Consider the following 25,621-nt stretch of genomic DNA (forward strand, 5'->3'; position numbering starts at 1 on the left):
CATGTAAAACTCTGAGGAGCTTGGTAACGCCCGCAGCCTCGGGGATATATCGTGGGGCTTCTGCTCCTGAGCGTGTCCATTCCAGAATGACTGAATTATGGCACATTGAAAAGTCATTGTACGCTGACCCAGGAGCAAATAGCGGTCTGAACCTATTGCAAATATTCCAAGTCTAAGTAACACACGAGGATAATTTGAAGATGCTTGGCGTCCATGTTAGTTGAATTGAAGTAGAGCAAAGGTGTCCAACATTGACCCAGAAGGGCAGCATCCAGGACCTTTTTGATACTCCAGTAAAATTAATAAACTTTCAGTAAATCTGAGTGGACGACATTTACATACTCATGGTTCTTCTAGAAATCTGGCATTGAGCTATCCCTGCTGGGTGTATGTTGGACTCCGTGGAGGCAATATAGAATTGATGGCATTCCTAACCCACCTCTTCAGGTAAATGCGATCAGCAGTATTTTGCAATCACTACAGCACTGTTTCTGCCCGTCTTCACCAGTTGGTCAAAACTTGGATTTTTTCAACACTGCACGTTTAACCACCATTGCACCTTTTGACCTGGGTAAAAAGTAAGGATTAATATTTGGTGGTGGCCAAATTGTTGCTCCCCCACACACTTCTCTTAGCAAATGTGGTTTTTGCTGTTGGTTCATTTGCACCCATAGCTCTGGTTTCTGTGGTTACTCATCATGGAACTTGTAAACCATCAGACGTTCCGCAGGGGATAGCCCTGTGTACATCCGTGTTTGCAAGGTGTAGGCCGCCAGTAAAGAACAGGTTTTAGAATAGAGGTCCTAGGTGATTGCTGCCCACAGGGTACGTCACAGAGTTGAAACCACGCACATTCTACTCTTGAGGATACATTTGGGAGATCAAGTTACAGACGATTCCCCCACTGCCAGTCTTTTTACATCATGAGGGGAAGGCATCCTAAAGTCTATACTTGGAGACTTGGATAAGAAGATAGGGTGTGAGGCTTAGCCAGGACTGGTACCAGCTTGGTGGTCGATTAAAATAGGCTGACCTCAATTGACTCATGATAAGGGTGTCTGTGGAAACCTGCGGCCTCTGGGCTATTAGCAGATCCGCCTTAAGCTTGATCCAGGAGGGCAGAGTGTTGGTGAAAACTAAATATGTAACCATGCAGCACAAAGAGAAGCATGTAGGTATAGATACACTTAGCACAATTTTGCATCATTGGATCATCCATTTTACCTAAAATTCATGAATATTTAAGAAAAAACCCTACGGTATAATTTTGTTGTATGAATTCTGGAATGGCCAAATAAGCAGAGTGTTCTTTGACAACCTTTCATTAGTCAGAAAAGTGTATCCAAGTTCCGGCCCATGGGCTTGCTGTTTGTTCGCTTCAACGTTGCTCTCATATCCATCGTTCTGTTTGTCATGGCATGCATGCTTCATGCCTCTTCTTGTGTTTGGCCCTCCCCCAGAGCATGAACCAAGTACCTGTGTCAATCGCCAGCGCACATTTTTGGAGCTACTTGTTTAATTGTGCTTAAGCACTCCATACTAGTGCTTGTGTTCTCACTCACTCATTTCCCCTATTTGTGTTGCTACATTTCCCCTCCCTGTTGCTACATTTCCCCTCCCTCCCTGTTGCTACATTTCCCCTCCCACCCACCCCATCCCTGTTGCTACATTTCCCCTCCCACCCACCCCATCCCTGTTGCTACATTTCCCCTCCCACCGCCCCATCCCTGCTGCTACATTTCCCCTCCCACCCGCCCCATCCCTGTTGCTACATTTCCCCTCCCACCCGCCCCATCCCTGTTGCTACATTTCCCCTCCCACCCGCCCCATCCCTGTTGCTACATTTCCCTTCCCACCCGCCCCATCCCTGTTGCTACATTTCCCTTCCCACCCGCCCCATTCCATGCCCCTCCCACCTGTTTTATTGTTTTACTGGTATTAGGATATCAAAAGCTTCCTGAACAAACCCAGGGTTTTTTTAACTGAATTTATGTCTAGATCTATGTTGGATTTTAGCTGTTTCTAAGTTCTCACAATTGAGTTTGAGTCCACGGTCAATATGTGGTTGCATGTAAGGTGGCCTTTGGTGTGGAGAGTTGTGATGTTTGAAAGCTACCATATAGGGGTCTGATCATGTGACTGGAGTAATCCTTTGAAAGGTAATTAGTGTGGATTTGCAAAAATGACATCTAGGATGAGTCCCGCGATGTGTGTGGATTTGGGGATGATCTGATGTAAATTTTGTGTCTAGGCCATTGGTGATAGTTTTTGGATGGGGCATGTTAGGTTTGTCAACCATGCGTTTAGGTCACAAATGATGCCTAGGTTAGAGTGCAGTGTCCTAATGGTTGAAACGGTGCCTAGAATTGTATCTGGTAATGTTGCATTGTTTTGTGGTGTTATAAAGATGGAGGAAGTTACCAGGAGGAAGTTGGTCTAGGCTTGCATCTAGTGAGGAGGGCCTCACAACCGTGTATGGAAATGTTGTAAGCTTTGGTGAGGTTTGTTGTTTCCTTGAATAGAACATCTAGTCGGCCTCCTCTTTTGCCTATGTGATTTTGCTTGACAGTTTGATAGCTAGGAGGAGTACAGGAGTGCCCATTCATGCCAGATTTTCAAAATATTTAATTAAGATTCATTTACATACCATGCATATAAATGGAAATCGTTTACATTCTTACGAGTTCTCTTTAGCATTTGACATTGATCTGACCCTCCAGTGCCTATAATTGACATTTAGCACTAAGTGCTCATAATGGTTACAGTGTATATATTGTTTTCTTTCTCTGTATTATGAGTCAGTCAAAATTGTGTTCAAATTAGCCTGTCAACAAAGAACAGCATTAAAAACTAGAAATGTACATATAATGGATTTCCTCCACAAAGATGTATTTTTAAAATGTGCTCCAGTTTCTGACTTTCTGTAGATTTCCATGCATATTCCCCAGGAATATGCATGGAAATAGTTGCAAACAGTTGTATTTGCTTGCACCTCCTCTGTTTGCATTCTTCTGAGGATTGCTGACAGGTCAGATAATCTGTTGGAGTAAGTGGGATGGAAGTGTGCATAACCATGTGAAACCGTGTTTGGGGTGGAGAAGTCAAAATGTTTTGTGATTTAGCCCCATAAACTACTCTTTTATGACCAATATTCTTGCATCCCCACTGTAAAGGAGTTCATGCCACTATTTCATTGATGTCTAGATCTAAAGAATTGTTTTTGCGCTGTGAAGTTTTGAGTGCCCTCAAGCCCACCTGCTTACTTAGTATTCTTTGCATTGATTTCACTAACTGCCTGATTTTTAATGTGGATTTGACAATTTGGGCAGTGACTTATTACTTACTGACTGTCTTGTTTCCTTCCTCAGGCCTGTTCCTGATCCTAGGCTTGATTCTGTACCCTGCAGGTTGGGGATGCCAGAAGGCTGTTGGATTTTGTGGACAGTATGCCTCGGCCTATAAGCTTGGAGAATGTTCGGTGGGCTGGGCCTTCTACACCGCCATTGGAGCCACTGTGCTGACGTTCATCTGCGCGGTCTTCTCGGCACAGGCCGAGATCGCCACCTCCAGCGACAAGGTGCAAGAAGAAATTGAAGAGGGCAAGAACCTGATCTGCCTGCTTTAACGGCAAAGGACCCTTGGTCAGCGGCTTGGAAGCTGGCTCTCATCTCCATTGACTTGATTAAGGGATCAATGCTGTTTACCTGCCACACACACACTGTGGGATTAAGCTCGTGTGTTGACCTTTGAACTCTCCAAGCAATATTTCAGCACAGGTGGCACAGAGAGTCTCTAGAAAGCAGAGGAGGGAAGGTGCACTTCGTACATGGTGGGTTTTTGCCTGCGATATCATACATGAACGAAAGACAATGTAAATAGTTTACAGACTATGGGGAATCGATGTCGTGAATTACAATTTTGTGGAACTGCCCCTCCTTTTCTTTCCAGCCTTCCAAGTCACTTTAGAGGGCTTTTCATAGCCACTAGCAAGCCATCGGATTGCAGTCACCGAGAGAACATTGATATTCTCATAAGTTTTTTATGTTTTTGGCTGTTGCCATTGTTCAGTATGAAATGCCATGCAGTCACCACTGCTTTATCTACTTTTTGTGTGCACTGCATAGTATGACTGGACATTGGTAAGTGTTGTATTAGTGAAGGAAATAGCACCACAGCTCCTTAATGCAGATGCCTGTAATCTGAAAGTTGACCATGGTGGTTGGTGGGGCAGGGGGTGGTGTACAGCTTGCATAAACCACTTAGTTCTCATAGTCACAGCAGACCAAACCACTGTTTAATATATGAAATAATGCTGCTGAGGGTTTGGGCCCCTTTACCAGTGTTTGTTAACTCAGTTGTAAGGGTGCAAGTGTCAGGCACTTTTCTAGGTAGTACCACAGCCCAACTAACCTAAACAAACGTGTGAAGCCCATCGCACACTCGGTCAAGTGAATAGGAAACCTCCATCAGTGTTGAGAAAAAGTCACATTTTTCTAGCGTTGTGCCGACACCACCATACACTGACTGATTGTCAATGCAAGTATTACCACAACTGCCATTCGTGCCTTGGCCATGCATACTTTCAGCACCATCCAAGCTAATGTGTGCGCTGAAAATGACCAGTGACCCACACAACTCCCAATTTGAGCTTGTTCTCCCGATTTCAGCTTTGTATTAAGTAATGAATGTATAGAATGGAATGTGAAGTGTTTGTGGACTGACTGACCCGGTCTAAACCCTCAGTTGCGAGGCATTGCCTTTCCAACCAGAAAAAAGGATCCCACCTTTTCACAGAAGACATTGTGCGGCAACAGAGACATTCAGGTCATTGACTTTACTTCAATTCTGATTACCTCTGAGAGGTGTTTGGAAGCATATAAGTGGTATTTCTTTAACAGAGTGTGTATTGCAGCCTTTTAGGTATCAATTCAAATATCCATGTCTGCCATTAATCTTGCACTAAACCAGAAGTGAACGCTCGATTTTCTCCACCTGGCATTTCCTCATTAGTTAGCTTCATGCATCCTTGCCCCAAAAAAACACTTTTTTTCAACCTAAAGTTGCATGTTTTTTGCCTTGCCTCTTCTCTCCCCTAAAACACGTTCTTTCAAATGCACGTCTTTAGCAGTGTGGGATGCAGTGTGATGGCAGTCTGTGGTTTGGATCACAGCCATCCACTCATTACAGAACCCTCATCGCTGGGTGAAACTGCCCATTCCTTGGGACACTGATCGAGCTAGAGTCGTTTGACCAACTTGGTCTTTCAAAGATGTCCGTGTGCACAGTGACTCTTCCAGGGGCTGTTACAGTAACAGTCGCAGATTCCTTGTCACTATGTTGTACTACTTCCACTGCACGCGACTCCCCAGCCCCCCACGTAGATCATCACCTTGCAAAATATTGCCCTGTTTGCTCAAAAATGCGTTGTTGGTGCCGTCGTTGTGTTTCATGTAACCTTCCCCAGTTGGGAGGAGTCAGATGCCAGTAAGTCTTGTCAACAAATGTAAAATGGTGGATCTGCCTGGGCCGAACCATCCATAGCAAAAACGGACCACGTCCGCACACATGGCAAGGTCCTCTTGGAGAGCAAGAGTTCTACAATACTTCGTAATTTGTCTGTCAACCAAGAAGCTTACATTAGCAGCCATCGTGACTAGACTGATGTAAAGTCTGCCTAATCTGTTTCTGTAGGTGCTAGCAGTAATGGAAGGTGCTGTCTTCAAATTTACTTACCTCCATGGCCATATCCTGTGTTTGCATCATACGCTCCAAGCACATTATTCTCTTGGGACATAGAAAGTATTAAGATGTACCAAATTAAGTACTGTGAATTGAGTGTTGTACTGTATCAAATATTAGGCAAAAGATGCTTTAGCTCTAGACCAAGAATGTAACCAATGTTGTATTGAAGAAAATGAACAGAAGATAAAATATTGTATATTTCTTCCAGTACCACTTGACTATGCTGGAAGCCATTTTGTGGAATTTGCTAAAACTTGATAAAAGCGCTTAAAAAGCACCAAATTAAGTATTACATTGGATTTTAACGCACACATTTGTGTAGAAAATTATGGTTTGAGGAATCCTTGAAAGTAACCCATGCAGCCAGGTTTTTTTTAGCTGCTTTGGCTGTCAGACTAAGGATGCTCTTTACTAGGCAAAGAGGTGTCTGCTTACCGAATCGTGGCAGGATGCCGGGTACAATTGAATGCCGCTACCTCGAACACCCCTGCATTGACCTAATGCTACAGAGAAACCGCTGCATCAAACTACCACTAGGTTCACAGAGTGTTTACATGAGATAATTTGCCACTTCATCAACACCACTACATTTTTACACATGCCCATATACCACTAAGCCCTTCATAACCCTAAATTAACCCATAATCCTATCTCCGCACCTGCGCTTAACCTAGGTCTACACCTGCTGCTTCCCCTAACTCTTGCTCAAAACCAAATTCTACATCATCCTCTAACCCGAATTGCAACCCTAAGCGTAGTCATAAACTTTAACCTTACTCAACCTATTACTCTCACCCTGAGGCTAATTCTCGCAGTGTCAGTGTAGTGGTGTGTAGATGCAGTGGTGTCCTTGTCATGCTATGTTGATGTAGATGATTTAATGTACCACACATTGATTCAAATCCTTTTATTCCACTTTGCCTGCAGATTACTCTCAAATAGGTCATCATTAAGACACCTGTTTAGTTTCATTGCAAAAGGTTGAAGTGCATTGAAGAAGTCCCACACTAGAGCATCTCCCATGAAATGGAACTGCGTCATCGTTTGTGTCGGAATGTGGTAGCAAGTTGCTTGCTCGTACCAGGAAGGCACTCCTCTGTTCGGTGTCGCGACAGCAAAATGTTTTTTTCCCCACACAGTTTACAGGGCCTGAAATAAAATATTGAAAAATTAGACACAGTGAGCACCCGGAACATAGACCTTTTAGGGGATTTCTAATGAGATACTTGGCCCTGAAGGTGAGCGTGACTAATACCACATATCTAAGCACACATGTTTGGGCCAAGCCACCTACTCCGCCTTCAGCTTGCTCAGATCTGTCTGATTGATATTGTCATACATGACACCCTTAGGGCACACACTGACTTGTATCGCTGCCAAAAAACGGCCTGAGCCGGTGTGAAATCGTACAAAAGAACATGTTTTCAGAGCAATGCATCTACAACTGCTATAAGGTATCAAACTGGCCCGGGCCGGCCCTCTCTGGGCATTACAAGAGCTTTGGATGTGAGAAAGGGGCTGCTGCCGGTGCTTTTAAGGGTTCTTTCTTCATCATGTCCAAAGAATACACATTTTTTCACTATGTGGTAACTAGTTCTTCCAGGCCACCCATCGCTGGGAGCCTGCAGCCAGAGGGTTATTTATGTACAGCAGGCCCCGTTCAGCAACTGTTAGTTCTTCTCAATGCTGAAAATAGGAGTAGGCTTGTGAAGTGCCAAACCTACGAGTAATAGTGCAAAAGGGAAGTGTGCTTGTAAAAAGATAGGCGGGTAAGTACTGGTCCAGCTGGACTATACCCCAAGGGTCTTGCTTATAAAAATTATAATACAGTCAGACCCATTTTCTCTGCATTTTACCCTCTATAAGCCATTCCTGCTTTGAAGACTTCAAAGAAATACATTTTTTCGTGACTTGTTAAAAGCAGTTGTATTTTAATGGATAAACTGATGAGTTGTACTAATCGTATTTTGCTTTGTTGATTTACCAACCGTCTGAAATGTTTGCCGTGGATTCTGTGAAACCTGTTTGGGACGATGACTAGCTCAATGTTTTAACCTATTGATATGTTCTTTGTACTGACATGTTCTCCTGTGGTTAGATAAACTTTTGTAAACTTGTATTATATAAAGTACATTTGTCTGTTTCTTCTTTAAAGGGTATGTGTGCGTCTATAAGTTTAACATGTGCTGTCACCAGGGGTTTGAGGTATGCGTGTAATATTGCAACTTAATGTGCACCAGGTGACATTAGAAAGGAGACACAAAGTGGTGGCTATTCCGATGTGCAAGTCACGACTCTACTCTGAATTTGTGTGGTCTAACTATGTTAGGATATTGCCTCATGTCTGATACTAAAATTACAGTCCTGGGGTCCTTCCGTGTCACCTTGGGTTGGGGGTCTATTGTATGCTGATGCCCAGGGTCCAATGGTTTCTACAAAAGCTACAATTCCATGTATAACAGAAGCTCATGCTGTAGGGCAAACAAGACATGGTACTTAATGATCAAGTGTATGTTAGAGAGCAATATTTAAGTATGCAACGTCTGTTTCATGCTCTTTACGTGGAATCCTACATAATGGTCCACTTTTACTGTGCACATGCAGGTTAACACATGTAATTGTGTATGCACGTACTGGGTAGTTCTCGTAGCACTTGTATACCACACAGTCTGGTATTAGTGCGGCATCACAGTGCTTTTTTGGTAGTCCCAGGTAAGACTTTATGAATTTAAGTACAGCAAGTGTGTCTGTACTAGCAGGAAAGAAAACAAACTACTACATACTATATTATTTACACCGCCCTCTCTGCACCTATCAAAAAGATGCAAACTTCCTTTGTGGGGGAAACTATGTCGGGATATAAGCAACTAAAAAAGCACTACTTTATTCAGCTCCACGAAAGTACTCCTAAGTTAGTGGGAGGGGTTTCACGAGCAGCAGATCTGTTGTCCTTGTTTCGCACCTAGTATGCTTTCCTTCAATGCACTGTTTTCAGGACCACCAGCCATAGTTCTGATTATTGTTCATGAAGGTTGAGAGTTTAGCAGCAGATGAAATAAAATAATATGGAGAGAAAACAATCGAATTAAGGCCAACATTACGATGCTGAAAGCACCCATTAAATTATTCCGCTAGGTGGTAGGCGTTTCAGATCCGCTGGTTTGTAGATCACAACTCTCTCCTCAGGATGCTTTGCAGTCTGTGGACTGCCCATGTTTCTTCATTGTTATGTGCAGAATGCTCAAGGAGCTGGGGGATAGGGTTACCACCTGGCTGGTTTTTACCGGCCTGGCCTGTATTTTTAAGTCAATGGCGGTAAGAAAGGGGGCAACCCTCGCTGGTAAAGAATCATGGTCCTTTGGGAGTGTGTGCGTGTGTATAGACCGGGAGAGACTCTGGTGAAATGGTTGCCTAGACTATGTATGGCTGAATGATGGATGTCTGAGGTTAGTTGAGATAGTTTGGGTGTTCCAGACTAGGTCTCCATTTTCGATCTGCAAATTACGCTTCCTCTGAGGTAATAAAATGGAAGCCATGCTCGAGGGGATGGGCAGACACATCCTTTCATGCGCAGTCTTAGAGGAGTGACTCTGCCCAGGCCTTACGTCTTTGGTGAACATGTTCTGTAGTAACTTTCAGAACCGGGTGTCACTTTCCCAGATCTTTCCCCAACCACAATCATGTCACTTACTTGACCCCCTACTCCATTTGGGCACCAAGGTATTGTGGTGTTCAAACTCCTTCAGGGGAAGGGTTACAGAGGGTTTAGGTGGGCTTCCCATAGTCTGCAAGACATGAAACGTGTTCTTCGTCCTGGGTTCATATCTGAGGAGGGAACGATGTTGTCTGTGGTTCCTCACCGTACCAGGTCTTGACTGTCTTGGATCTCACATTGGTATTTTGTTCTTTTTAGTTGCTTGTAAAGCACACTTTCATTCTTGCGTAGAGGCTCTTGGCACTGTTGATACGGTAACAGTGATATAAAGTCCTAAGCAGAACATATATAAATGTCCAGTATTTGTAAAGCGCACAGCTACCTCCGGAGAGGTGTCCCGGCGCTGGGGGCCGTCGAGAAGATTAAGCGAGCTATTGCCCAGAGTCACATGGTGCTGGGCTGATCCGCCGCAGGCACCGGGGATCGAACCTTGAGCCCCAGGATGCGGAGGCCGTCGCCCTGGCCGCTGCGCCACACCTTTTCAACAAATTCGCATATGAACAGTGAGGGAGCGCACAAACAGATTTTTAACAGTTTCCTGAACTAGTAGAGCACTGAGTTAGCTCGAATTGAAAATGCGAGTGAGTTCCAGAGGAAGGGTCCTAGCACCTGGATGGATTCTTCTCCTGATATATGAATCGCAATGCTTGGAACACAGAGCAATACATGGGTGGATGAGCTCAACTGCGATGAGGGGTGCATTTTTCTGAATTTTTGAGAAGAGAATATTGGGGAACAATTATAGAAAACTGGATGCATGAGACCCCTTTAAAATGGATGTGCATGATATTGGGTATCCAGTGCAGCTGATGTTGGTAGTTGTTCACGTGGTCAAACGTTTACAGATGATCCAGTAAGGTATCAAGTTAACTGAGGTATACATAGTTGCCATAGTCCAGTCTAGAGTGGATAAAATAATTTCCAAATATCACTCTGTGTGGGTGAGAGATGGCGGGGAAAATCCTTCAAAGCAGTTTGATGTGCTTAAATTAAAACCCAAGTTTCGAGCAGTAGTAACAGTGCGAGGACAAGAACCCAGGGACAGAGACCGATACAGAGGGTCCCAGCAGTTGATCTTGTGGAACACCAGCAGAATCTCGTTCTCACTTGGAGTAAGCTTCAAAAAATTGGATTTCGTTTATTTTTGAGTGATAGTAAGGGCTAATGACGGGTCTGACAGAATAAGAAGTAAACAGATAAAGATACTCCTCTACACAGCAGCATGACTTAACTTAGAACTATGCAGTATGTAGACTAGTCAGCTTAGGAACACATTAAATACAAGGGAGGAGATAATGGCTTCCTAAAGTATGCCCTACAAGAGGGGTTTAACTTGAGATTAAAAAGTTCTTAAATGACAGATTGAGTTCTGTTAGAGAGAACTGATGTCATCCTAGCAAGAACTGAGCCTCCAACACCAGTTGACTCGAGCCTCTGCAAAAGCACCATGATATTAATTGTTTCAAAACTGTGGAGGGGTCCAATAATATCGGGACCCTTTCATCACCTATAGATTACTTATGTTGTGACCAATTTGTCTATTGCAACATGCAAGGTAGGGCTGCCTATGTTGGGTTCTAAATTGTGTCTTTACATTTTATTCTCATGCATCCTTACTTTGGTATTCTCTGTTTTGTGTCTTTTACTGGGTCTAGAAATGTAGAATATATTGTTCCAGTAACTGGTTGTGTGTGTGTGTTTTACTCCCTATTGGTCGATTTATGCTTCCTGACTCTGTTTAGGGAATAACTATTTTGAAGGTTGGGTTTCCTTTGACCTCAAGGTAGGGTTGGGCAGGGCAGACACCCACTGCGTGTCACAGTGGTGAATGCAAAGTTTGTTGATTGTAGATCTGAAGCTTCATTGTTGGAGTCTGAAGGGGTTGTGTGCCCCTTGTGCACTGAAGCGATTTCCATGATCTTTAATGAGCGAGACCTCTTTCCCCATTGGCCTCTTCCAACCCTCCAGGTTGATTGTGAAAGCACAAAGAACTTGTGTGGGCACCAACCCTCACACACCCTTTGCTTGCTCAAAAGCTTCTCCACCCCCACACCTGCCATGTCTCCCTGGATATATCACATGCCCGACTGGTGAAGGATGTAGGCGCAAAGTGGACCAATTACCCCCCTGCCCCCCAACTGCATCTTTCCAGGTGATGACCCTCACAGCTACAAGCAAAGCAGTAATGACAGGCTCCACTACTCCTTCTTACAGCACCCTAGAGAGATACAGACCGGGCAAAGTTCCATACTGAGGGGCTGAAATCCGATTCACAAGGGAGAGTGCAGAGGACTGTTGTGGAACCCAGAGCCTCTTTCACGGTCTGCTACCATCAGTGAAGCAGTACAATCGCTGGGTCTCCCTACAGAATCACAGCAACCACTGGCGTCAGTCGGTGTAAAGGGTAGATTAGCACGTAGCATCGAGCATCAACAAAGGTCAGCTCCTCGCTACCATGCAAGATCTGTGTCCCTTCATGTTGAAATGTTGAAAGGAGTTTCCCCTAGGCTTCCTAGGAAGAGACCAACATTGTAGGAGCATAAAATAAGGAACTTTATCTGCTGTAAGCCCATCTGAAATAACTTCCTCTTCACTAAATGCATAAGCTATCCCTGCCACACTCGAATAATTAAGAGATCCGAGAACTAAGGAGAAGCTGATGAAGTCCTCTCTCTGCTGAAACAAAGTCATCCCTCAAGTTACTACAAGATCATCTGCAATTTACCATCTGCAATGCCACCAACAAAAGTAGCACATTGTTCAGGCTATTAACGCCTATGAATATCAAGAAATTCCCACCGGTCATCCATTGTAAGTACATTGCCATTGAGAGCTTCTTCACGAGCAAGATTGATATGATGCATATACAAATGATTTACACTGTGGTACCCAACATCCCCATGATGATTCCACCCAGAGTGCATTCAAATAGCAAACCTACAACACCTTATTCTCAAATGACCTAGTCAACTCCAATCCCTGAAGACCACTTCAAGTGAAGATGATATCTTGTAGGCTAAAGATAAGTACATGAAATATCCGTCAATGCTGTAATTCCATTTGTGGACATAATTGATGCATTCCTCATGCAAGGAAGTTTTCAAAATGCTGTCAGAACTGGGCAAACTACCACTGCTGAAAAAAACAAAAGGTAGCAAACTACCAGCCTATCACAGACCTACCTTTCCTGGGAAAAAGCTTTGTAAAGGATGTCACAGGTAGGCGTGGCCAGCCGTACACAATGACGGAAGAGATTTAAATTTGCTCCACCGAGCCCTGCAAAATCTGTCCAAGCACAGCCAACCTGGCACCACCGACACTGCAAAACCCACCCACGGAGGGGGAGGCACAAGCTGCAGGAGACTAGGCCTATATCCCGGGGCCCAGCTGTGCACACTGGGAGGCAGCAGAGAAGACCTGGGGCCGTGGATCACATGCCGTTCTTTTAACTTTAGTGTGCTTTTATCAATAAAGTATGTATACCTGCAAGTGAGTCACAACTCCTTTTAGCTTGGAGAACCAATTTTCTTCTTTCTCACTACGGGGTCTAGTTAGCGAAGAATGACACAAGCATTTATATTGCATTCTTTTCCACTCTATTCTTTTCTTTTCTTCATCTCCAAAATTAGGACACTGCTTCTCTTTCTTCAGTCATGAAAGTTATCGATTATGATAGCGTGAGAAAACTGGTGAGTCCCAACCAGCAGCTCCCTTAGTGATGCTTACGTGAGGTACTTTCTGACCTCTCACACTTTTCTTTTTTCCTGGTTTTTCTCATAAGATGAGATATATTTGGTGTATTGATAAGCAATTGAACACTTGAAACCAGGTATGACTGATATTTTGACGAAGCCAGCTCCTGGCAGAGATAGTGTCAGACTGCCCCTGGTGTCCTTAAAAAGACATAGTGTTCCTTCATAATCAGGTCTTGTGTATTATGAGACACAAAGCAACCTTGGACGGCTATCATACCTAGGATACTATTGGAATCTCTAAGCTAGGTGATGTATGGATGGGCAGCGCCATGCACACATTTAATTAGCTCAAGGACACATAAAATGCACACCACACAATTTTACCGCGATCTACAAATACACCATGCACTAGAGGAAAATCTGAAATACCTATAGGCCTTTCCGGATCACCGTCCCATAGGGGTACACATCATAATGTCCCGTATCGGAGGGAGGGGGCGGGGGAGGGGAGAGGATCTCAAAGATATACAGTACATTGGTGAACTATACCCCAGACCTCATGGTGGCTATGATGGATCTATAGGAGTGGGACGTGGGAATAATGGAGGCGGAGGACTGGGTGGAAGCAAAGATGGCCCCTAGATTGCTTACCGCCTCTATGCGACTGATGCTCATCCAGGTTTAATACCTTCAGTAGCTGTACTACAGTCCCACGAGACTGAGCAAAATGTAACACTGCCTCTACCCACACTGCCTGAGACGTAAAGTGAACATGGAAACATTATTCCATACGATACAGGAATGCCTAATCATACAACGGTATTGGCGCAACGTATGAGATATCCTGTCCCTGGTAGTGGGGAGGCAGGTAATACCTGAGCCCAAAATTACGTTATAAGGGCTGATGAATGGGTGGGGAGGTAGCAGATGTTATTAGCTATGGGTCGTCTTCTCACCAAAATTGATATTGCTAGTCATTGGAGGACGGAGTGTACGTCCTCTGTGACAGAATGGTCACATGGAGCAGTCTACTGAACCAAAGCTGAACAATATATGTAGAAATTTATGGGCTGCCCTGAAAAAGAACAGCAAAGTCTGGGGCGCTCGGATTGTTCCATCTTTGAGTTATAATATATGACTATATGAAGAACAGCATGAACCTTATACCTAATTGAGGAGTGGGGTGAACTATTTTGATCACATCATGATTTTCTCATAATTTGTGAACATTTTATGCATGTTTAAAAACAAAGAGTTGTAAAGAAGAAAAAAAAGAAAAGCCTGCCACAAACTCCAGATTCAGGTTGCACTGCGGTGCAGGACCAACTACCATTCGCATGGTTGATACCACCTGCGTGAGCTCCAACAATCACAGTCCTTGTCTTTTCACCCTGGGCTACTTTTCTGTAGCCTTTAATACTATGCTCCACCAAGCCCTGAGGGGAATACCCTAGAGCTCTTAATGGCGATTGACAATCTGTATAACAGTGGTCCAATATTAACAGAGAAAAATATCCCATTTGATTTTCATGAGCACTTCAAAGTCTGAGCCCATCTCTACAGCATGTTCCCAGCCTCCATTTTATTGTTAGTATTTTTCAACCTGTATATGGAGCCTTTGGGCTTTTTCTATGGACTGGAAAAAATATCCGCATCTATCACACAGTATACAGGTAGATCTAACGGAATATCTAAACCAGGACAGGTTATTGGTAGACTTAAGGATTTCCACGCCTCTTTCCAAGCTTGGATATCCAAATCCTACTTCATTTTGGCTGCCACTAAAACAGAATTCCTACTTTTTCCTTGTGTGAATAGAATGGCAAGCAAAAATGAAGTTTGATGGCTTCACCTGCAACTTGTTAGTTGCATGAAATTGCTGGCTTCCATATTCTCCAATATTAGGGGTGTCTTTCATAGATTCACATGCTTGAATATTCCCCGTCGTCGAAGTGGGAGTCCCACGGTTCATAAAATAGCAGTAAAATATGCATGTATATATGAGAAATATCATAAATAAAAATATACATACATATAATGCAGTAGAAATGTAAACTTAAGAAAAGTACCATAGAACAGAATAGGCCCATTGAAAAGCCCAAGGGAGAATTCACTTTAGTAACATATTAGAGTCATTATGTGTTGGTCCACATTCCAGCCAATCAGGCTGTAGCCTCCTCTAGAGCCTTCTCCTCAGAAGCCCAAGTCCTCAGATTTTCTACCGCATGTCGTGTGAAGGGAGTCTCCCTGAGCTCTGCTCAGTTTTTCACCACTTCTAGCTGTTTTCTCTTCAGAAATGTCTTCTACAAAGAAAACCCTTTTCAAGGCTTGTCCATCCTGTGGTAAATTGCGCCTTTTTCATGAGGACCCACACAGTAAGTGTATTTACTGTCTTTACCCGGATCATAATGCCTCTACCTGCAAGTTCTGTCGCACTTTTCCCCCTAAAACTTTGAGGGATAGAGAGGCCCGTCTCCTTCTGTGGCTACAGAAGTTGAGATCTTCTGAAAGTGTGGTTTCTGATGCTGAGAGTCTGTCATCTGGATTTTCAAAATCCTCTCAGAAGCGTGGGTCTGAGACTGAGGTACCCTCTCCTTTTCTTAAGAAGAGTAGAATGTTGGGTTCCTTCAAGGATGTCTCCCCACAGGACTTGCTTCAGGGCGCGCCTACGGAACTGGTTCTCTGGCGTCTGGACCCAAAGCTATGCCCTCCTCTTCTAAATCGGGCACTGGCTCATCGACGGGCCCGTCGACGCGTCCGTCGACGTCTTCAGCGTCGACGAAGTCAGTCATGGCTGTTTCTACATCGACGACCACTTGTTCCCTGTCAACCAGCTCTGCAACGATGACGACCATCTCGTCGACGAGCAGTCAGGAGGTGAGACCCATCTCGTCTATCATTAAGATCTCGTCGACGATCAAACCGTCGACGAAGAAATCATCGTCGACGCGCTTCTCGTCGACGGGTCCTCCATCAACGAAAAGCAAAACATCATCGTCGACGACCACTCCGACGACGAGATCTTCATCGTCGACGATTGCCTCGCTCCGTCGACGGTAGCCACTCCGTCGACGACTGCTCCGTCGACAGTTCCACCTTCGTCGACTGATACTTCCTCGTCGACGGCAAAAGCTGCAACCTCGTCCACGACCAAAAAATAATCGTCGACCAAGAATAAGCGGCCAATTCATACGCCGGTTTCTTCCACAACGGCGCAAGGGTCCCAGGGTGGTGCAAGGACTGTGGAGATCTCGTCAACGGGCTCGTTGACGTCGCACCAACCCCTAACCACTGCTACCACCTTCAAAGTGGTTACTGCCTCGTCTCTCAAGACTATACCACTCATTCAGTTAAGTCCAGTAAGGAGTGGATCTCAGCTTCCGGAGAAATTATTTCAGTCTGGAGAAGAGGAATCCGGAAATGACTCTGAAATGGATCAAACTTATGGGCCAGCGTCCAGTCCTTCTGAATTACACATTAAGTGTCAGGATGATAGTGACGAGGAAGAGGACGAAAATAATGACGTCGAAGATGGGAATGAACTTTTTCCACTTGATGAGGCAGAACCAACTAATTATGAACAGGTTACACAAATCCCTTTGTCTTTGGTGCAAAATTTGCAACACATGCTGGATGACTACAATCATAGGTTTCCACCATCCTTGCCTACTTCTCCAGCACCTCAAGTGCCCCGGTCTCAGTCTCCAGCGCCTCGACCTCAGTCTCCAGCGCCTCGACCTCAGTCTCCAGCACCTCGACCTCCAGCTCCGGCGCCTGTTGCACCTGCATCTCCAACTGGTCCTCGTCCTGATACCGATAATGAGGACCAAAATCCTCATAACACTGGGGATAACGACACCGATAATGAGATGCAGGATTGGGACAATTATAGGGCACAGACACCTTCTACTCCACCTGCATCACCAAGAGCCTCGCCGCCAGTAGATATCGCGAGTTTTCATAACCTTATGGTTCGTGCTGCGAAGAGGTTCCATCTAACTATTGAGGCGCAACAAAGTGATTGTTTTTTATACGATTTTAAGGACTTGCCTCAAAAGCACTCGCATAACATTCCTATAATCGACCACTTATGGCAAGAAGGTCTGAGGTTAATGGAACGTCCTAATTCCATACCAGCTGTTTTGCCCAGATTGGACAAAAAATATAAAGCGCCACCTACTTCTCCGGCCTGTTTGGTTTCTCAACCTAAAGCGGATTCTGTGATCACTCAGGCGGCACAAAAAAGATCTCGAAATCCTGCCATACCTCTGACATCTCCAGGATGGCCGTAAGTTGGACTCCATTGGTAAAAAATTTACTACAATGGCAGCGACAACTGTGAGAGCATCCAACGCCTTGGCTATTCTAGGTCGCTACGACCGCCAAATGTGGTATAAGATCGCTGGTCTGATCCCTCAGATGCCCGATTCCATCCGGGATGAAGCGCAGGCCATAATTCAAGAAGGGGAAAGAATTTTGGCCGAAATAATCGATTGTGCCGTCGACATATCATCCACTGGTTTTCGGCAACTAGCGGGTGCTGCAGTCTTGCGCCGTCAAGGCTGGCTAAAATCAACCACTTTCCGCCCAGAAGTTCAATCCAGGGTTTTAGATTTACCCTACGACAGTGAATCTTTATTCGGCAAGCATGTCGACGATGCATTGGAGCTGATAAAGAAGGACAGTGACACAGCGAAGTCCTTGGCAACATTACAGTATCGAAGTCTCAGCGCACCTGGCATATAAACCGCTTGGAACTTCTGGCGATTTTGTTGGCCTTGAAGTCCTTTCAGATGTTAGTGCAGGGACAAACATTGCTGGTGAGGACAGACAACACCACCAGCATGCACTACCTCAACAAACAGGGTGGCACAAGGTCTCTCGTGCCCGTCACAACTGGCACAGGAAATATGGGATTGGGCTATCCAACGGCACATACATCTCACAGCTGTTCATGTGCCAGGTGTGGCCAATGTTCTGGCGGACTAGCTCAGCAGAGCCCTCTCAGACAACCACGAATGGGAAATCAATCAGCCAACTTTGGATTTCATCTTCCGACAAAGGGGCCGACCGCAGTTGGATCTCTTTGCAACTGCTCTCAACAGGAAGTGTCGACAATTTGCGAGTCGGCATCCACACAGGGAGTCGAGCGGGAATGCCTTTTCAATAGATTGGTCGAACGACTTCATCTACGCATTTCCCCCACTTCCGCTCATTCCTCGCCTGTTGCACAGAATGAGGTTCCAACCGTGCCAAATAATCCTGATCGCACCCAAGTGGCCGAGACGTCCTTGGTTTTCGGATCTTCTTCTGTTCTCTCTGACAAATCCGATACCATTGCATCCTCTGCCTCATCTTCTAACGATGCAGCAAGGTCAGATCTGCCATCCGGATCCAGCATATCTCCAACTTCATGCATGGAACCTGAGTACAATGAATTTGCACGCATAACTATCGACGAGGATTATAGGGTGGTACTAGCAAGTGCTCGCGCTCCATCTACCATCAAAACTTACCAGCTAAAGTGGAAGCGTTTCTGTGCTTGGTGCTCCACTAAGACCTTGGATCCCATGTGTGCTCAGCCTGAGCAGATCTTGCCGTTCTTCCTAACAAAGCACTACTGCCTGCAATCAACAGATGCCGCGGATGCAGCAGTGGGTCAAGCGGTGCTGCGGAATCTCTTCCGATGAAGGTGAGCCTCTGTTGCTACCCGCCTCCAGTCATAAAGGTTTTTCTCATAATTATTTGGTATCTATTACTTATTCAGTGATATGTTTGCCAAGACTTTTATTGTGTACCTCCTTTATGACTTATGTGATGATTTTCTACTCTTATTCAAGCATGTGAATCTATGAAAGACACCCCTAATACTGGAAAAGAACAAAAGTTACTTACCTGTAAACTGTGGTTCTCCAGTATTGGTGTCTTTCATAGATTCACATGCGACCCTCCCATCCTCCCCTCAGAGGCTCTCTTCTCCTCGGGCACTTCTACTTACTTTGTGCTACGAAAATCTGAGGACTTGGGCTTCTGAGGAGAAGGTTCTAGAGGAGGCTACAGCCTGATTGGCTGGAATGTGGACCAACACATAATGACTCTAATATATTACTAAAGTGAATTCTCCCTTGGGCTTTTCAATGGGTCTATTCTGTTCTATGGTACTTTTCTTAAGTTTACATTTCTACTGCATTATATGTATGTATATTTTTATTTATGATATTTCTCATATATACATGCATATTTTACTGCTATTTTATGTAACGTGGGACTCCCACTTCGACGACGGGGAATATTCAAGCATGTGAATCTATGAAAGACACCAATACTGGAGAACCACAGTTTACAGGTAAGTAACTTTTGTTCTTAACCAACATCCTCAAAGTCAGGACTTGCATCAGAGAGTAGTCCGTTCTGTGTGCTATAAACTGACTTCCACAAAGTGAAGCTCTTCCTCCTGATGCGGACTGTAAAACCAAACTGCATTGCAAGAATTGACCATGTTCTGCTTGATTAGGGGACACACCTCCCCAAGACCTATCTGACATCCGTGAAGAAAGACCTACATGTTTCAGCCCACGTTCTCAGAAAATAGAATAAGATTGCTCCACCTCTCATAAAACTGCACTGGCTCCCATCTTGCTTGATCTACAAAGCAATTGGGTCTTGCTTTGCTCACTCCTTGACAATCAAGTTAAAACCCTCTCATGGATCACTTATACCGTGAAGCAACAGCGTGATGCAGCTGGAGTTCAAGCGGTGCAAGAAAAAGAAAATACATTGTCAAGCCTTCTCCATGCCTCGTGGATCTGGAACGCTATCCCAGTCCAGATCCTTCAAGCCCCTTCCCACCTCCACCTCTGGGCAGAAATAAAAATCCTTCTCTTCAAACAACATATCTTTGCAGTGTGACTGCCTTATTGACTTCCCCACCTAAGGCCTCTCTAGACCATAGGATCCACTCTAAACAATAGGATGCCTTACCACTATCCTAGCACGGCATCCCATCCTTCTGCCTGTTTCTAATTGCCCCTTGTTGCAACACTACTGCCCCCTGCAACCTTGTGGTTGTCGCCACCCAAACGTCACCCTTTTCTTGCCTACCTCTGTGTAACCAACCACACCTTTTATCCCGGCTTAACTTCCTCTCAAATTGCTGTATTTTTTGGTTAATTCTTCTTATTTACATAGCTCTCTATAGGTTTGTAGCTGGGTTCACCGTTTATAAGTCACATACATACATGGAAAAAAAAATCAATTAAGGAAGCCACATGACTGCTAACAGAAGCCACCACATTGAGATTTCTGGTCATTTTACCGCCAACCACTTACCTGGTCTGCGCTTAGGGGCCACCTGTGACAGTCAAAATCTGGAGCCTGGCTCTTGCAATTCTGGATACAGAATCCAGTTGCTAATAATTTTTCATTATTTAGCACTCGGCCACATTTCGCTTTGCAAAGGGTTAACACATCTACGTAGACTATAGATAAGAGGAGCTGCATCAACAGGTGTGTGGCAACATAAGGTTTGTGAGGCAGGGAAGTAAAAAGGTATGAGCGGTACAGGGGAGTAATTATAAACAAAACAGTGATTTATTTGAAAACATTTGGACTGGCCAAGAGTTCTTATTTTTTTATCTATTTGACATATAGCACGTGGAGTTTTGGTTTATCAATTAGTTGGTAAGTGATTCACAGACCTCAGCAAATGATGGCCAGTTCTGGTAGCTGTGTTGGGAAGGGAGAGGACACGTGAAATGGGTAAGGTGTGATCGAAAGTAGAGATTGTGTATAAAGAAGGTGGAAAAACCTTTGTGCTAAAGTATGTAGATTACCAAATAGCTGTGTTTTCTGTGTTCTTTCCATATTTCTTTTCAGGATTCGAAAATTGTCTTTCCCTGATTTGCAGTTTTGAGAAGGTTTATAGAAGATGGACTTGGTTGAACCTCTTTACTTGACCCAAGTGGTGATAAAATTAACAGGCACATGAGTAAGCATTTAATTTTTGGCCTCTTTAAAACACCATTCATCAAACTCCGTAAATAACCAGTGAGTGAACTTTTCGAAATAAACCCGCAAAACATTAGATATAAACAGATCTTCCAAAGAAATCACAATATTCCTTCATGTGGAGGTAAAAACAAAATAAAAGCGACTAAACTATGCTATTTCAACCCACGTCCTCTTTCCCCTGCTACAAGAAGTGATGCAGTCCTAGGTCGTCTTGTATATAAAGTATATCAGTAGATCTGTATAGCTGCTCCCAGCCTCTGCGCGCCCTGCAACAGCCATACGGGACACACTTTCCAACCCACAAAGGCACACTGATTGCCCCTAAAAGAATGGTAGGGCTGGGTCAGATTCAGTCAATGGCCACAGTCCATGAAAGTGGTTACCACACAGTGTTGCATCGTCAAACGTTTGTTTATGTTTATGGTCCTGAACAGGCCTGAGCTGGAGGGAGAGATGGCCAGGAGATCTGCTGGAATGAACTATGTTACACTCATCACCTACATGAACGTCATTGTAAGAAGTCCAGAAGGGTCGATCCTTAAGAAGGCACCAGCGGACGCCCCTAGAGTAAACACAAGTACCATCCCCGTGTTACTCTATGCGGACGACGCTGTGTTGCTTTCTAGGACTCCTCGGGGTCTACAGCTTTTGATGGACAACTTTGTGGCCTTTATTGAAAAAAGAAAGCTGGTCATTAACAAGAGCAAGACATATGTGATGGAGTGTGGAGCTAGAAATTTTAAAACTAAAAAACCCTATAGGTATCTTATTGATGGCCAAGTGGTGCAGTGTGTGGAAAATTTCTGCTACCTGGGGGTTACCTTTTCCAAAAATGGTCGCTGGGATGTCGAGCATAAGGTGGTGCGCGACAAAATGATCAGGAGCGCCAATGGAATATTTGCTTTTGCAAGTAAATTAGGTAGTAGAAGGCCCAAAGAAATGCTTAAGATCTTTGAAGCTAGGTGTCTTTCGGCTGCTCTCTACGGAGCAGGGGTATGGGGGGTATCCAGGGTAGAACCTTTACAGGTGGAAGAGAATAAATTTCTGAAAAAATTATTGTGTCTCCCGACATCCACTGCTAATAGTTTGGTCCACAAAGAACTAGGACTACATCATCTAAATGATCTATTACTGTTGAGACCTCTGATACTATGGCGTTCGGTCTGGACGAAAGACGAAACCTCATTTAATAGGGCTATCATTGAGGATTGTTTACGTCTAGACTATTTTCTCAAAATCCCATGGATTAAATACACAATTGAATCCTTTTCTAGTGTGTTTGGGTTAAACGTTACATTAGATCACTGTTCTGCTTCGGATCTTTCTAAAGAGAGTCTGAAATCAATCTTTTTAAATCACTGTGCAGAAAGACGAGCCACGGATGATCTCAAACTTTCCACCTGTATACGTTACAACCAATTGAACGAATTTGTGGGCCTACACCCTTACCTCTTCCAGGTAACTAAAGGGCAACATCGGTTTGTTCTTACCAGGATGAGGATGGGTACGGTCCACCTATTGGTTGCATTCCCTGAGATTAAGATGCGCCCTACAGGTCCATGTCGGTGCGACAACATTTCAGAACAAAGCACAGAGCACTTTCTACTTATATGTAACCTGTATAGTGAATATCGTAAATTCTTTTTAAAACCTTTATTTATTAAATTTGGAGCAAGAACCATCAAAGCGGCAATGAAATTACTTTTTAATTTGCATCACCCTGACATCTGTTTTTATACGGCTAGTTATTTACTCAAGGCAATTAGTTCTAGGAAAAGCATGAATTTTTAAAAAATATTTTTAAAATAATTTATCCATTGGAAACTTTTTAAAGTGTGTTATTTGATTCGTTATATGTATCATACTGTATTTTTTGCGGATTGCGATTGTAAAGTGTATTTTCTTTTAACATGTATTATATGTATGTACTTTTATGGACATGATTTACATGTCTCCGAATAAAGTTTTTTTTTTTTGACTTGACACTCATCACCTACATGAACGTCATTGTAAGAAGTCCAGAAGGGTCATGGTATGTAGTTTGAGACCTGCAGTGGTGAGCTTAATTAGTCAGGCGATGGACAGTGGCATGTGGCGTATATCAGTTATCCCAAATCTAGTCAAATGATGATAGGTAGTCTGTTGCTGTGGACTGATATGTTACTGGATGACAGACATGATACTGGATGACAGACATGACCTGTAGTGGTTCTGTCTTATGTGAGTGTAAGAGGGCCAAGCTGTATGAGGGAATTATTATGCAGCCGGTTTCAACGACAATCAGCTGCACAACGGTGGAGTGTTCTAGTGTTAGTGAGGACCAGGGGGCTATGTATGTATTTTTCCTTACTATTTAATATCCAGACTAGACCTAATCAGCCCTTTGTAACTTACCTGGACATAGAACGTTGTTTAAGTGCTTGCAAACAGGAGAGTGTGCCGAGTGGTTTATTGTGCATCTGTGGACTGTATATTATGCTTGAAGGAGCACTTATTCTTCTGAGTTCTAGCACGGGGTTATGGGATGTGGTAGTTATCTCAGAAACGATCATGTTCATACCTCTCTTCTGAACTGCAGGTGCTCCTGGACACTTTAAATCTCGGCTAGTAGGGAGTTCCAGAGCATGGCAGCTTCTACTGATAAGGTTGTGCCTCCAGTGGATGCCCAATACTAAAGGAGGCATGACGTAAAGGAGGCATGGTGTACGTCTGGAGCACAGTACCTTATTTCTTTTAATATGGTTAGATTTTAAATTGTACGTACCGTGGTCCTTTCCTTGGAGCCTTCGTGGCAGATGCAGAGTGCTTGAACATTGCTTGTCTAGCTACGGGTCGCAATGAAGTGTTACAGGACTGCTGTAGTGTTCACTGGGGTAGATGTGAAGTAGTAATCTTGAGACAGTGTTTTAGATTAGTTGTGTTTGGGTATGGTGAAATTGAGGATGCTGAGGTATAGGATGTTGGCACAGTTGAATTTGGAGATTACATATGTGAGTATAGATTGTAGCTTTTGTTGGTATCCAAGGTATGGGGCGATGTGTTGCAGCGTTTTCATTGTGTAGAGAAGGACCTCTGATCTCCTGGTAAAAGACCCAGCTCTCGGTCCATGAAGCTCCACTGAATGAGCCTCCCCACTGCTGCCCCTTCCACCTCTGCACCTGGCAGAGGTTCGAATCTGCTGTATTGTGTCACTGAGACTTGTAGCTCTTCGCCACATTTTTTTCTTTTTCTTAGCCTTATTTTTTTATTTCTGTACCTTCTTTCTTATATTTGCTTCATTTATTTTCTTATAGCCTATTTCTGTTAACTTTACGCTTTTGGCCTCCGAATCTTCCCGCCTCCGTTCCTGTTTCCTGCTCATTCTTCACCGCTGCTGCCTGCGTGGCCCCTCCCCCCTGCCAGTTTTCCCACTCCCGCCTCACAGCTGCACTTCCCTCCCCCTTCCCGTATTTAATGGCGGCTGCTGCGCACCAAAGGCCAGCCCAACCGCAACCAGCACCAGATACCTTGGAGCTCTGACCTTCCACCGCTACGACCCAGGTGCCCTCCTCACACTCAATCCCTGAAGGAACAACTGCCAGCTTTCAACGCCGAACACAACCCATGGCCAGTTCTCCCACCTACACCGCCAATATTCCTTCACCATCCACAGCTCCCCCATGACCTCCGCACCCACGCCAGACGCCCGAAGCCCTGAAGTGCATCCTCCTCAACGTGCGCTCCCTGCACAGGCAAGCCATATAGATCTGGGACCTCCTTGACACCCTCTCGCCAAACTTCGCTTTCTTCACGGAAACCTGAACAAACTTCGCCTACGCCCGACATTGCCACTGCCATTCCCGACAGCTACAAGATCCAGAGGAAGGTCCGCCCCCACCACCCAGGAGGAGGACTCTCCATCACGCACAAGAGCTCCCTACGACTCTCCACCTTCAGCACGAGGGACTCCCTCTCCAACACTGAGCATCTCCACTTCCAGATTCCCACCAGCCGCAGAACAATGCTTTGCGCCACCCTTGCTTACAGACCCCCTGGGTTTCGCGCTCCTTTCGCCACTGCCATTGCTGACCTCATCGCACCCCACGCCATTGCCTCCATGGACTACATACTCATCAGAGACCTTAACTTCCACCTCGACAACCACAGCAACTCCGACTACACCACCCTCCTTGACAACCTCTGACTGAAGCAGCTCATCACCATCCCCACCCTCGATCCCATCTTCGCAGGAGGCACCAACATCCACTTCAGCCACACCAAGCAGCCCCTCTGGACAGACCACCGCTGCGTACACTTCTTTCAGCACCACCACCGCACACAAGCCCGTTCCCACCACGAAGGAACTGGAGCAAGGTCACAGAGGAGCACCTCAACTCCACCCTCATCCTCTACCCCTCCCCCCACCACGACCAACGCCAACTCTGCAGTCACGGAACTACACTGCTGGATCACCAGCACC

General features: G+C 44.7%; 1 protein-coding gene across 1 annotated transcript in view; it reads left to right on the forward strand.

Annotated features, from left to right (window-relative positions):
* The window catches only part of LHFPL2 (LHFPL tetraspan subfamily member 2), a 406,613-nt gene extending 398,743 nt beyond the window's left edge, over positions 1-7,870 (forward strand). The window contains exon 7 of the mRNA XM_086960742.1: positions 3,369-7,870. Within this exon, the coding sequence (XP_086816868.1) occupies positions 3,369-3,625 (257 nt within the window). The 3' untranslated portion in view covers positions 3,626-7,870. The remainder of the gene's footprint in view (positions 1-3,368) is intronic.
* Positions 7,871-25,621: the final 17,751 nt, after the last annotated feature.

Source organism: Lissotriton vulgaris, chromosome 3_1 (genome assembly GCF_964263255.1).
Source record: "Lissotriton vulgaris chromosome 3_1, aLisVul1.2, whole genome shotgun sequence".
Lineage (NCBI taxonomy): Eukaryota > Metazoa > Chordata > Amphibia > Caudata > Salamandridae > Lissotriton > Lissotriton vulgaris.